Below are 14,023 nucleotides of genomic sequence, written 5' to 3'. Positions count from 1 at the left end.
ATCGCAGTGTCGACTTGTGCAATAGTACGCATGTGATACGACTGCACACCCTCACCGGCAGACTCACCGGGGCATTCAAGCGGCCTGTTTCCTGGCAACAAAGATGTTACTGCGTTATTTCTGAAGCCTGCCGACAGCATTGGTTACATTCCGGGGGCGTACTTCGTCGGACAGAGCGGCGTCTGTAAGAGGCTGGAAGAGTCGCAGCTCGAGCATTAGAAGCAGAGTAATAATAATTGCGGTCGTGAGGGTAGTACTAGCAACAGTAGCAGACAGACAGTCTAGACAGTCTAGAAGTGTCGACGGAGTATCGGTCGCTGAGCCGAATCAAGGAATGACGGGAAGGCCCCGCGATGACATCGTTGGTGGCTCTTGCCTCCGTTGCTCTGGCTGCTCTTGCCCCTCCTGCCTCTCCTCTCTGGTCCCTCCCCTGTCCTCTTCTAGCATCTTCGTCTTTCGCTTTTAACCCTTCGTCTTCACCTGTCTTTTGCTTCCTGTTCTCCCCCTGTTCGTGCCGCTCCAGCGCTTGTTTCCTGGCTCCAGGTAAGCTTCTGTTCCCTCCTAACCCCACGCAAGCTTCACTGACTTACGTGAATGTCAAAAGAAGAGCTATATCTTCCCCACCCCAACCTATCATAGCTGCTGCTCCGCGCATTAGTCGAGCCAATCCCTACCCATCATGGGCAAGAAGGCTGTTCAGTTTGGCGGTGGCAATATTGGCCGTGGCTTTGTCGCCGAGTTCCTGCATGAGTCAGGCTATGAGGTGGTGTTTGTCGACGTTGTGCCTCAGGTCATCGAGTCCCTCAACAAGTCCAAGTCATACAAGGTCACCGAGATCAGCGAGGATGGCGAGAACACCAAGACCATCACCAACTACCGAGCCATCAGCTCCAAAACCAATGAACCAGATGTAATTCACGAAATCGCAACCGCCGATATTGTCACCTGCGCTGTTGGGCCGAATATCCTCAAGTTCATTGCTTCTCCCATTGCTAAAGCAATCGACGCTCGTAAAGAACCAAAGCCTCTCGCAGTCATTGCCTGTGAAAATGCTATCAATGCTACCACTACCTTGCGAGGATACATTGAGGAACACCTCGATAAGTCTCGTCTAGACACTCTCCCGGATCGCGCTCGTTTCGCCAATTCTGCAATCGACCGAATCGTGCCCACCCAGCCTGAGAATGCTGGACTCGACGTTCGTATTGAGGGTTTCTACGAATGGGTTGTGGAACAGACTCCTTTCGGAAAACACGGCCATCCAGACATTCAAGCCATTCACTGGGTGGACCATCTCGAGCCTTACATTGAGCGCAAGCTCTTTACTGTCAATACTGGTCATGCTACTGCCGCCTACTATGGCTACAGTGCTGGCAAGAAGACTATCCACGAGGTTTTGGCTGATCCGGACATTCACAAGATCGTCCACAATGTCCTAGACGAGACTGCAGCCTTGATTGTCAGCAAGCACGAAATCACCGAAAAAGAACAGAAAAAATACGTGGATACCATCGTCAAGCGTATCTCCAATCACTACCTCGAGGATGTCGTCGAACGTGTTGGTCGTGCTCCACTACGCAAGCTTTCTCGCAACGAACGTTTCATTGGCCCGGCTGCTCAGCTGGCTGAGAAAGGCCTGAAATTCGATGCTCTTTTGGGCTCCATTGAGAAAGCTCTACGCTTCCAGAATGTGGAAGGTGACGACGAGAGTGTGGAACTAGCCAAGATCCTGAAGGAGAAATCCACCGCCGAAGCAACTCAACAAATCACTGGACTTAAGCCCGACCACAAGCTCTACCAGCCTGTTTTCAAGCTTGTTGAAAAGGTTCAAGCAGACTCAAAGTAGGGCACCTTTTTACTCCTGATTAAGTCCTGAACTTAATCCTCACTTTACTTTTTTCTTTTCTTCCATGGTTATACACGATCCTGATCTGGGGGACAGAGTACCGGCACGAATATGAGATATCCTATTATGAGGGTTTCGTTCTTGAAGGGAAAGTATGAAATTAGCTGAAGAAATCACTACATGGTGGATGTGGCCATTTGCCCGAGGAGCGTTGTACTACCCGCGTGGACAGTGCACTGAACTCCCTGTCATGAATTCAAGTGTACGCAGACCAGAATTAGTCATAGACTTTAGGATTTTAATGCTAATGAAATTGCATTGATGATAATGACATCAACATCTCTTCTCTCCAACACTGTCACAGCTGACAGCCAGAATAATATATTGGAATATTACTAATTCAAGTGCAATCTACGCGATTATATACATACGAGAAACATAGTAAAAAAATATAGATGATACTTAGTAATCTAGCCAGTAGCCTATTCATAGTAAAATCGGTTTATATCATTTCATCTCAAACATTCATCCAGCCACTCCAAGCCCTAAGTCCAGTCCAGAACCAACCACCAAGCGCCAAGAAAAGAAAACAGAAAGCTGAAAAAAGGTACTAGTAGAAGAGCCAGTGGTTGATTATCATAATAGATTTGCATGATCGGCATAATTTCACTGCGTATCTAGGTTCATTCATGCCTTCATGATCCATCCACTGTGCACCATAAAATCAAAGATGCGGCCAGCTTTTGCGACGTCGATCTATGACAATGTTAGCGGTGGGCTGACAGAGGATAGAAGAAGGCATACCTTGCAAATAGTCCGGGCATCCTTTTTCTTCAAACTACCGTTTTGTTTCATGGCTTCCTTCAGTAATGTCTCCTTGATAACGAGGTATGGCTTGGGTTGCACGTGTAACGCATTGCACAGTTCGACTTCCTCTTTGGTCAACAAGTGCAAGTCTGGCGCGCCGTCGCTTTCGAGCTTCCACGGCACAACGCCGCTCAGCGGCTGCACGACATATTTCGATTTGGCGGCTGGTTGAGGCGTGTCGATGACGTCGCCGTTGGCTGCAAAGGCGCGGTCAAAGTCGTTGAGTGGGACGTTTGGATCGGGGCCAGCAGGTTTTGCGGCTTTTTGGAACCGCATTGGCAGTTCTGGGGTGGTTAATAGACTGGCTTGTGATGGGCCTTCTGGTTGTTGGACTTGTTTCGTTGGACGGGCGCTAGCAAATCGATCAAATGATCCTTGAGGGACGGCGCGCTGGGCTCGCTGTTGCTTCTCTTGCTCGTATTTCTCGCCACTTTTGAGGTCTGTAATCCCATACTGCCGCCATTCTTGAAGTTGCGATATTGCTAGTCGCAAGTTGTGCTCGTATTCAATGCCCTTGCAGAACTCTTCAAAGTCATCGTGATTCATCATCCGAGCAAAAGGCTTCGCTTTATTCATCAACTCCTTCTCTTCTTTCGTCCTCTTCTTCTCCTGGGCAATGTTTTTACGGTATTCAAGTAGATTGTGTGCGAATAAGATCTTTTTCCTCTCTGTTCGTTGAGTCAAACGCGAGCCATAGATTTCCATCACAGTCATCTTCAATTCCATCTCTGGCTCCATCTCGCCATTGGCATTGATGCCATTACCAGGTTCAAATTGCATGTGCTGAACGGCTTCTTCGGCCTCGTTACAAAACTCGGTTTCGAACTCGAGACGACCAGGCATATAGCCTTGAACTTCGTGACATGATGGAACACTGGCAGTAGGTTTCTGTTTCGGTGTAGCCGGCGGTGCAGCTTTGGCGGCTTCTTTGCGTTCTTCGATTCGTCGCTTTTTCCGCGACTGGAATTCCTCCTTCGAGATAAGTTCCTGCAATGTTTTGTCTTCGGGATCCGCACGGGCAGCCAAAGGAAAGTTCGGGCTCTCGATGTAGGTTTCAATATAGTGATCGCGCACTTCTTCCTTGGTGCGGAAACCACCAATATGATCTGCGATATCGGCCCATGATCCTAACCCATAGATCTCGGCCCCTTCCAACAACAAGAGCTCTTCATCGGCGCCCCAATCCTCTGTATAGATAGGCACCGAGTTTTGCTCAATAACGTGAAATGGGTGAGTGCGAGGATCGTGGTTTTTGGAACTTTCCCCAGCTGCAAAGCAGGGAACGCACAAGTCGTATTCAGGACAGGAAGGATGCGCGCATGATATCCGCACCTAGCCACAACGACCCGTTAGTGATAAACCCCAAGCGACAGACCCTAGGCAGTTGCATCGAATAAACTCACCGTAGAGGTTATATCAACAGAGCAGACGTCGCAATGGTATTTAGTTCCGCCTTCCGTACCGCGTGTGGCGGTCTTTTTCCGGATTACACCCATGGGACGTTCGTTCCTTTCATCCTCCGCCTTATCCGAATCCGTCGCGGAAACTGTCGACAGCCTTGCAGAGAACGGAGAGGGTGATCTGATGCTGCGACTTGGGTCTGCAGAGTCCGTAGCAGTATAGTTGACTTGATACCGGTTCGATGCTCTTCTCGAACGAGTCGGTTCCTGGCCGGGAAGGTCAGTATATCGTTGGCGATATTGATGACTAACCGGGGAAGGACGCGCAAGGAACGGATGGAGCTGGTGGTGGCGATGGTCGGGCGGCACTGTAGAGAGAGGGTTGGGTAGATTCGAGAGGTCGCGGGAGCAGCTGAGGCCCTGAGTTTCGTGTCGACGAACGTTGGCTCTGAGCAGGAGAGTGGTGTTGATGTCGTCGTATAAGCGCGACATCGGCAAGCGCGACAGCCGACAGCGACTCGAAGTGTCCACACCCGCGGCTTGGCACGGGCGCTTTGTGCAGACAGCGGTAGGCGCTCATGATTGGCTGCGTGGCACACCGCCCCATTGTGGCTGTGATACGCGATGCCTCCTTCTGGCATGTGCTGTGGCAGCGGCATTCGCCCCATGGCTGTAATTCGCTTACCGAACGCTGCTAGCTAGACGTGATATTCCCGTATTTTGGTAATACAACTGCCAACAATACCTGCTCCCAACCAATTAGCTCACCGCGTCACCCCGCTTTCTAGCAGCACCAGCCTGATTCTCCAGGCACCCCTCACACTGCCGCTGCCCGGGAGCACTAAGTCCCGTTGCCAATCGTCAACAATAAGAATACCGTGCTTTGGGACCCCTCCCCCGTAGATAACCTCCGTCCGTCTCACCCACCAGCCCCCTTAAGTCTCTGGTGTCGACCGACCCTGTTCACAAAAGCTACCCTATATATTTGCTTTTATTTTTCTGTCTGTTCATATAAGTCAGGATTGATTAGCCTGTGGACTCCCGTGTGCTGGCCGCTTGTCCCTCGTTCTTGTGTGGCTGATCGGCAAGGCTTGTAGTCTGTTGTGTTCAAGTGAGCGTATTTTTGTTTCGACGTCTCTCCACCGACCATCCCTCGAGGAAGCCCTACTTCGCTTCGGCTTCAGTTTGCTATCATCATCTTCTGTACATTCTCTGCATACACGCAACCATCATGTCCTGGAAAATCACCAAGAGTATGTTCTGTCTGGTCGCCCCCGCCAAGTCACGCATGCACGCACGCACGCACCTATCTGCTTGCAGACAATGTTGCGGTATGACTGTTGAACTGGCACTGACAACCAGCAGAGCTTAAGGAGACACACCTTGCTCCTCTCACCCAATCCTTTGGTCGTTCATCGTCGACTTCCACTATCAAAGCCGATACCCCCGATGAGACGCCGACAACCTCGCGCTCGAACTTGACATCGCAAAATTCGAATGGGATCGGTATGTGGTAGCTTCTGATGAAAAGATGGGAGGAATTGGAATCTGAAACGAAATACTAACTTAGAACCTATAGCGACCGCGGAAGACTTGATCTCCCCCCCGTCGCCCCAGTGAAGCCTGGTATCCTCGTCGTCACCCTGCATGAGGGAAAGGGGTTCTCACTTTCCCCTCACTACCAGCAACTATTCAACACTCATTTCCAGATTAACAATGGCCCGGTTCGCCCGAATTCCTCCTCCTCCCACTCAGGCCAAACCCCAGGCTCTTATACACACCCCGCTCGCCCACAATCGATTAGCAGCGGCATCAACGCCGCGCCAACCATCCATGGCCGTTATCTAACTAAAGACCTACCATATGCGCTTCTTGACTTTGAAAAGAATCAAGTATTCGTCGACGCGGTGTCTGGTAGCCCAGAAAACCCTCTCTGGGCTGGTGATAACACCGCCTACAAATTCGACGTTTCCCGTCAAACCGAATTGAGTGTGCAGTTATATATCCGCAACCCAGCAGCTCGACCTGGAGTAGGGCGAAATGAGGACATCTTCCTTGGTGCTGTGAAGATGCACCCACAACTGGAGGCATTCAAGCCCTATGTCGAAGACCCAAAACTTAGCAAAAAGGACAACCAAAAGGCAGCTGCGGAGCATGAGAGAAACGCAGAACAGCGCGGCTCGGAATGGCTGGAATTGCAGTTTGGCACTGGTTCTATTAAAATTGGCGTCAAGTTTGTTGAGACAAGAGCTCACAGCCTGAAAATTGAGGATTTTGAGCTTCTCAAGGGTGTGTAAATCTTCTTATACGTTTGAGAATTTACTAATAATTTAACTAGTTGTCGGAAAGGTAAGGATAGACAGAACCGTGGTCGTCTTCAATATACCCTTGACCAACTGACTGATTTTTGTGTAGGGTTCATTTGGCAAAGTTATGCAAGTGCTGTAAGTATTCCAGCTTTCTATTAACGTGGTTTATCTTAATAGTTATTCTAGAAAGAAAGACACTGGCCGTATCTACGCCCTCAAGACAATTCGCAAAGCACACATCATTTCTAGGTCCGAAGTTGCACACACGCTAGCTGAACGATCAGTATTATCTCAAATCAACAACCCTTTCATTGTCCCATTGAAATTCTCTTTTCAGTCCCCTGAGAAATTATATCTCGTCCTTGCATTTGTCAATGGCGGCGAACTGTTCCACCATCTCCAAAAAGAACAGCGGTTTGACATCAACAGGGCCCGTTTCTACACCGCGGAACTTCTTTGTGCTCTTGAGTGTCTACATGGTTTCAAAGTTATCTACCGTGATCTAAAGCCAGAGAACATTCTTTTGGATTATACTGGCCATATTGCCCTGTGCGATTTTGGTCTGTGTAAACTTGATATGAAGGATGAGGATCGGACTAACAGTAAGCTCACTTCTACATCCCAGCGGGATACCGAAACTACTTATGCATCGATGCTGTGACTAACATCATATAGCCTTCTGCGGTACACCGGAGTATCTAGCGCCAGAATTGCTGCTCGGGAATGGCTACACGAAGACTGTGGATTTTTGGACTCTAGGAGTATTGCTTTACGAAATGCAAGTTCAATTCTGGATGTCCATTATAATGCGCATATTCATTAACAAATATGCAGGTTAACGGGTCTACCACCTTTCTATGATGAAAATACAAATGAAATGTACCGCAAGATTCTTCAAGAACCATTGACATTCCCTGGACATGATATTGTTCCTCCTGCCGCTCGCGATCTTTTAACACGTCTACTCGATCGTGATCCTCAACGCCGTTTGGGATCTAATGGAGCAGCTGAAATCAAAGCGCACCATTTCTTCTCCAACATCGACTGGCGGAAGCTGCTGCAGAGGAAATACGAGCCTACCTTCAAACCTAACGTGGTATGTATTTTTTCCGAGCAATGTTATATGAGCGACAACTAACACTATTCAGTCGGGTGCTATCGATGTTTCCCAATTTGATGAAATTTTCATTGGCGAGGCTCCCAAAGACTCGGTTGTTGATGGACCAGGTCTTTCCTCGACGATGCAACAGCAGTTTACCGGGTGGTCTTACAACCGCCCGGTTGCGGGACTCGGAGATGCTGGAGGGAGTGTTAGAGATCCCTCATTCGGCAGCATTCCCGAATAGGCAGTGCATTATTCTCTCTCTTTTGAGTACTACACTACTTCCATGAGGCTAGATCGGATCTAACATCATTTTCCTGCTATTACCTCTGTCTGTACGCCCATCTTAAAACTGACCTGTCGGGACAGATCTACCCGCCACAGTAGTTTTATTTCCATTTCTTTCGTTCGGAGTCTAGATTTTCTTGCAGTGATGACGAGCCATGTTCTTCTCTAGCGTGAACTTCTGAGATTGATCACGTTGCCATCAATGACAAAAGGCAGGACCTTACATTCCATCACAATTTATTTTCCTCTCTCTTTTATTTGTCGATTCTAGCAAAACTCATATATCGAGCGAATTGTCTGCTTTGATGATTTATTTCTTTTTCAGTCTGTTTCAGATTGATGGTAGATAAATATACTGAGGCATTGTAGGACAAGAGTCGTCTGGTGTGATTTTGAATGACAAGTTGCTTCTTTGCAAACGCCTTGCCTTGTGTTCATCAGCCTAGGTTATCAAGTTTCATTAACTGGCATTAAATATTGACCTCTGTGCCGCTCTCTAATTAACAAAGTAGCTGTCCCCTTGGAAACATGTCTCGTAAAATCTCAAATTCATTATCAAATACCAGTTATATGATAATATCTATAATTTCTAGAACTGAGTAAGCCCATAATTTCTGGTAATTTCAACTCTACCCTCAAATTTTAAAACCGAAATCCTCAATAACCCAGGAAACCATCCCTCCAACATCATAACCAATCTATCCAAATTAATCCACTCCCCCCTGCCCAACCCCTCTGATATACTCCCTCAAACTCCTCCATACCCCTGTCACCCCGGCCACAATCTGCCTCCGGCCATCATACAACGGAAACACGACGACCGCAAAAAACGCCACAAACTGCCATAGAATCGCGACACTAGTCCAGCTCTTAAAAAATGGTTTGGTAAAGACATAATCCCGATAGAGTGGCATGGGCCACGCAACAAAGGTAATCAGCACAATGAATACCCAGATAGCCCAGGCAATGCGGTACCAATGGTGTAGCTCTTTTAGCGTTTCGTCGGAAAAGGGGTGGCGGATGTCTTCTAGACTTATTGTTGAGGGTGAAGTTTGGGTAGGGGAGAAGGTGGAGGAGGTAGTGGTGGTGGGTTCGTCGGTGGATGTTATGGCGTGAGATGGAAGAGGGTTGATGGTGGTGTTAGGAGTTTTGGTGTTAGCTGATTGCGAAGCATTCTTCTCTTCAAAGCTGGTCGATGATGAAGATGATTCCCCAGCATTGTGCTTTTTTGTATCTGCAAGTTCGATGCGTAGAAACTCGCGCCAGTCGAATTTGTACGGCTTATACTGTGAAATTAGCAGCGAGTAAAGACCGGGCGAAAAAAACGAGCCGATGGCGCCGTATAGAGCAGGCAGACCGGCCTCGGTGGTTGTCAGGTTTATTTCGCCGTACAAATGATATGCAGTAGCTAACCAAATCGCGACGCCGGTTGCAAAGCCGAGAATTGGAGACAGGATCAGCGCGAGACGAGTTTGGCCGCTCCAGCAGAGAGTGAATATCAATGGCAGAATACCAGGGCAGGTCAAAACGGGGCGGAAATAGCCTATCCATGTCATGTCGGCGCCGCCGTAGTTGAGGATGAGCGAGAATGCAGTAATGAATACGGCGTGGAAGACCACTGATAAATGGCTGATGTGCACGAGGCGTTTGTCGGTGGCCTTAGGGTTAATGTAGGTTTTGTACAGGTCGAAGGATAGGATACTGCTGACTGCGATCATGGAGGAGGATACAGTGCTTGTGAGGGCCATGAAAAGAAGCACGAAGAAGGCGACTATACCCTGGTCTCCAATCAATGCCTTGATGACGTACGGCATGACCAGTCCTGCGTTGACTTCGGCGGTGGTGAACTCGGCAGGATACGCAGGCCAGATTGGAGTGTTGTGGATGGCTCGCGCAGTCAGGCCGATAACCGTGCCCAGTCCCCAGGGAATTCCAAAGATAGCCACTGCTGCCAGATCGTAGCCGGGAACAGTGGCTTTGACTTCAGTCGCAAATGACTTTTGCCAAAAGGCAGTGTCCATAACCACCAGAGCAAGGTTTCCGAACTTGAGAATGAGGCCCCAGATGATAGCCTGTTTGGATTTCATCGTTAAAAGAGAACCTTGGTAGTTCCCGTCGATATAGTTCTCTGCCGCAGTCGCTCGCACTTTATCGTATAGACCTCCCAGACCGCCGATGGTTTCGTTTGTTAGGACAGAGAGCGTGAAGAAAATGATCAGAATCAAAGCAACCGTCGTATGAAGATAGTCAGTGATAAATGTCGCTTTCAATCCACCCACTGCAGTGTACAATACCACTATAAATCAATCACACGTTAATTGACTCCAGTATTACTTATGAAGATAAAATGACTGCTCACCTCCTAAGGGAATAAGTATAGTAGCCGCAGCGAAGTGCATGCCGGACACCCCATAGATCAGCTGAGAGCCCGTCAAAATCATCGAAGAGCAGCCGAAGATGTTACACGCTAGGTTCAGAACAATAAACACAACATGCCCTATACGGCCATATCGCTGTCGAATGATCTCTAGCGACGTATGGGCATACGGAACCCTAATCTTAGCCAACACGCCGAGAGTCGCCATGAGCGCGATTTGAAAACAGAGTCCAGAACCCCACCACTATATCGACTCCTGTTAACGAGTGCGTTCATACCAGAGGGAGAAATACTTAGTCACGTACCATTGGCACCGCCAGGCCAAATTTGTAGCACATGGCCGCAGCCAGCACAGTCTCATTAATCCACATCCACGACGAAAACACTGCAGAGGCCGTCAATCCGGTTCCGACTGTTCGGTTGGCCACCATGAACATTTCGGATGTGCCCGAGTCTTCAGACAGATATACTCTTTGGATTTTCACAGCGGCCAGAATGACGCCGCAGAATACCACGCCGAGGCCGATGAGCAAGCCATACGCTGTTCCCTGCGAGATAAGGGTCTTGCCCGCAAGATCTATCACGAGAGACGACATGTTGGACCGACGATGCACTGGTGATACTGGAGAGATTGTGAGATGATGAAATGAACAAAATAGCGGTGCCAATGTTTATATAACTGACAGCATATGCTAAACACTAATATCGAAGCCCCCGCTTACATCTTCAAGACCAAAGCCAAAATGTCGACATGGTGTCCAGCATTTCCTATATCGATTGATGGCAGGCTGCAGCACGTAGATCATACCCGCAATTGCGTTATACGGAGGGTTTTCGGTCGCTAGCCAGACAGAGCAGGCATAAGAATAATAAATATGGATTTATTATCCGTTCGCCGCAGGGAACGGAGGAAATAAGAAGTTAGCAATAATCTTCGATATTTGATCGGCAAGAAAAAGTCTTGAAACACGAATGACAGCCGGCGTAGGGCAGAAATGGCGTGCCCTGGACGAGCGATTGCGAGGACGTTGAGGAGGCGCGGGGCAGCTCCATTTTTGCCGGATCAGGAAGTTTGTCGTCGTTATTAAATGTTATTATTCCGGTTTGTCGCTCATATTTATTCACTGTTTGAGAGATAATTCCATACTGGAATGTTTTCGTACTCTTCTCGTTATATCTCACGGAAAGATTGCGGCCATGGCTGACCACACAGCGTCGAATAATGGCAGTTCCAAGAAACAAATCATCCTCAATGCATTCGTCATGAACACCCCCGGCCATCTATCTCCCGGACTCTGGCGCCATCCCCGAAACAAAACAAACCAGTATAAGAAACTTTCCTTCTGGACCGATCTCGCACAGTTGCTCGACCATGCCGGGTTCCACGCCATGTTCATCGCCGACACCCTCGGTCCTTACGATGTCTACAAGGGACCAGCGAATGTCGTACCAGCACTAAGCGCAGGCGCTCAGTTCCCAGTCAACGACCCCCTCTATCTGGTCCCCGCAATGGCTGCTGTGACGAAGAATCTGATTTTTGGCGTAACGGCGAGTCTGACGTATGAGAAACCATATGCACTAGCAAGACGGTTCTCGACGGTCGATCATCTTAGCGAGGGCCGAGTAGCGTGGAATATCGTCACCTCGTATCTCGACAGCGCTGCCAGAAACCATGGTCTCACCGAGCAGATCCCACACGACGAGCGCTACGCAATTGCGCACGAGTATATGGAAGTGGTGTATAAGCTGTGGGAAGGCAGCTTTCGCGATGACGCTGTGCTTGAGGATAGAGAATCTGGGACGTATATTGCCAGCGACGCAGTGCGACAGATCCATCACAAGGGTAAATACTTCCAAGTTCCAGGCCCGCATTTCTGCGAACCGTCACCGCAGCGCACCCCATTCCTGTTCCAAGCGGGTGTTTCAGAAGCTGGGAACGGGTTTGGGGGGAAGCACGGTGAAGCTATTTTCATTGGCGGCCAGACTCATGAGGCGGTGCGTACAACAGTAAATAACCTTCGCAGCATCGCGGAGAAGGAAGGTCGGAACCCAAATCATCTCAAAGTTATATTAGGAATAGGCGTCATTGTTGCCGCAACTGACGAGGAAGCCAAGGCGAAACGAGAAGAGTATCTCCAATACGCGGATTTTGAAGGCGCCTATGCTCTGTTTGGGGGATGGACGGGGGTTGATTTGTCCAAGTATTCTGACGATGAGAATTTCCTTGTCACGGACTCGCCGCGCGTTCAATCGCTGATTCGGCGATGGGCGGCTACTGTTCCGGGGACGGAGAATGAGCCATGGACAAAGAAGAGGATTGCGGAATATATAAGTGTCGGCGGGCTGCAGGCGAAGGTGGTTGGCAGTCCGACGACTGTTGCGGATGAACTCGAACGCTGGGTGGAAGTAACGGATGTGGATGGGTTTAATCTTGCTCACATCACAAATCCAGGCTCTTTTGAAGACATTGCGGAGTTTTTGATTCCGGAGTTACGGGGCCGTGGGTTGCTGAAAGAGCCTGTAGCAGAAGGTGCCACTGCACGAGAGGTGTTTATTGGGTCGAAGAGACTGCCGGAGGATCACCCAGGAAGCCAATACAAGTGGCATGCTGGCGAAAAGGTTCCGCGGTATCAGGAGGCCGGGATTAATAATTAACATTCAATATCACCAGAGATACGTGTATATAAGGGAAATTGGTATCAGAGGGGGCTATAGCGAGTCGATTAAGTATGTTTGATAAACAGCATTTCTTTTGGTATAGGTGATGTGCTCTCATCGTCCTCCTGTTTCTGCCCAGTACTGCAAAGTATCAACAAATAGAGTTGCTGTATCACTATGATATGTGTTAGATTGTAGGATCACAGATGTTCTATCACGAATGGAAAATCGCGGTACTGGTACTACCACCTAATTCTATTAACAAGCACCTCAATAGACAGTCGTATAAGCAACTCACTAAAACACATCAATATTGAAGGTTTACCTATGCCAATTAGTATTATTATGCTGTAACCCTATATTCCACTACTGATTACTGCAGGTATATACTCAAACTAGAAACACTAATCCGAGGTAGCAGCAAATTTATACACTACATGTACATATGTACTCGATAATAGATTGATTCCTCATACAACAACCTTAGTGCAAACACAATTCATCATACCCAAATCAAATACATACAAAGATCAATGTCAAAGGAACCCCAGATCTGAAGACAGTTCCAATCGACGTCAGACGGCAGCACGCAATCCTTCAGACCCACTGGCCACCACCAACCACTTCGTCTATGACGGGATGTACCCCTGATCTACGACAGAATGATCATCAACGAGGATTATTCTAAAAATAACAGTGAAAATCAGCATGGGGGCTACTTGGAACTCTATCATAGAAGAAGAGGCATCGCGCGCTAATAGCTAACGATTAAACACGGAAAAGTTATTACATATTATAAAACTAAGAGAGATTAAGACTATTTATATCTACTATTAGGATGTAATTTGGTATGATGAGTTTCTTAAGTTCTTGAAACAGTAGTTTGTTTCAAGGCTGTAAGCCTTAAGCCTATTCATCTTTAAAGTTTCGAATCTCGAGGCAGTATACGACAATTGATTAATCGATGTTGCGGTTTATATTATTGATACTATAGAAATGCCTCGAGTACATGTACAAGGCAGAGAGGAAACAAGTAGGCGGCGTCTTGGTGGATATATGTAGTATGCCGAGCTCGGATGCAGGTAGCGATTGCTTGAGGCGTGAAAAAAACTCTACACGAACGCAGGTTCTTAGGACAGAGAAATGATATTATTAATGCCAAAATGGTTCGGTGGG

General features: G+C 48.2%; 5 protein-coding genes across 5 annotated transcripts; 3 read left to right on the top strand and 2 right to left on the bottom strand.

Moving 5' to 3' along the window:
• Positions 1-679: 679 nt before the first annotated feature.
• On the top strand, positions 680-1,846 carry BGW36DRAFT_304822 (mannitol-1-phosphate 5-dehydrogenase; the record flags this gene model as incomplete). The annotated part of the gene is made up of 1 exon (XM_046212007.1): positions 680-1,846. One exon carries the CDS (start codon positions 680-682, stop codon positions 1,844-1,846), a length of 1,167 nt encoding a protein of 388 aa, XP_046067390.1.
• A 442-nt stretch (positions 1,847-2,288) lies between these two features.
• Positions 2,289-4,579, bottom strand: BGW36DRAFT_388056 (putative SAGA complex subunit). The gene is made up of 3 exons (XM_046217192.1): positions 4,117-4,579; positions 2,651-4,045; positions 2,289-2,602 (listed from the first exon to the last, which is right to left on the bottom strand). The coding sequence occupies exons 1-3, from the start codon at positions 4,207-4,209 to the stop codon at positions 2,534-2,536; spliced, it is 1,557 nt and encodes a 518-aa protein (XP_046067389.1). The 5' UTR covers positions 4,210-4,579; the 3' UTR covers positions 2,289-2,533.
• Positions 4,580-5,344: 765 nt separating this feature from the next.
• On the top strand, positions 5,345-7,768 carry BGW36DRAFT_305487 (putative serine/threonine protein kinase; the record flags this gene model as incomplete). Its single annotated transcript, XM_046212073.1, has 8 exons — positions 5,345-5,366; positions 5,479-5,623; positions 5,693-6,404; positions 6,529-6,557; positions 6,609-7,024; positions 7,098-7,218; positions 7,257-7,518; positions 7,571-7,768. 8 exons carry the CDS (start codon positions 5,345-5,347, stop codon positions 7,766-7,768), a joined length of 1,905 nt encoding a protein of 634 aa, XP_046067388.1.
• Positions 7,769-8,519: 751 nt separating this feature from the next.
• On the bottom strand, positions 8,520-10,785 carry BGW36DRAFT_363630 (putative sodium/solute symporter; the record flags this gene model as incomplete). The annotated part of the gene is made up of 3 exons (XM_046214483.1): positions 8,520-10,108; positions 10,172-10,433; positions 10,495-10,785. 3 exons carry the CDS (start codon positions 10,783-10,785, stop codon positions 8,520-8,522), a joined length of 2,142 nt encoding a protein of 713 aa, XP_046067387.1.
• A 601-nt stretch (positions 10,786-11,386) lies between these two features.
• BGW36DRAFT_304951 (xenobiotic compound monooxygenase, DszA family) lies at positions 11,387-12,844 on the top strand (the record flags this gene model as incomplete). Its single annotated transcript, XM_046212026.1, has 1 exon — positions 11,387-12,844. One exon carries the CDS (start codon positions 11,387-11,389, stop codon positions 12,842-12,844), a length of 1,458 nt encoding a protein of 485 aa, XP_046067386.1.
• Positions 12,845-14,023: the final 1,179 nt, after the last annotated feature.

Source organism: Talaromyces proteolyticus (genome assembly GCF_021365285.1).
Source record: "Talaromyces proteolyticus strain PMI_201 chromosome Unknown BGW36scaffold_12, whole genome shotgun sequence".
NCBI classification, from domain to species: Eukaryota; Fungi; Ascomycota; class Eurotiomycetes; order Eurotiales; family Trichocomaceae; genus Talaromyces; species Talaromyces proteolyticus.
Note: the sequence above shows the minus strand (reverse complement) of the source record. Positions and strands in the feature narration are given on the sequence as shown.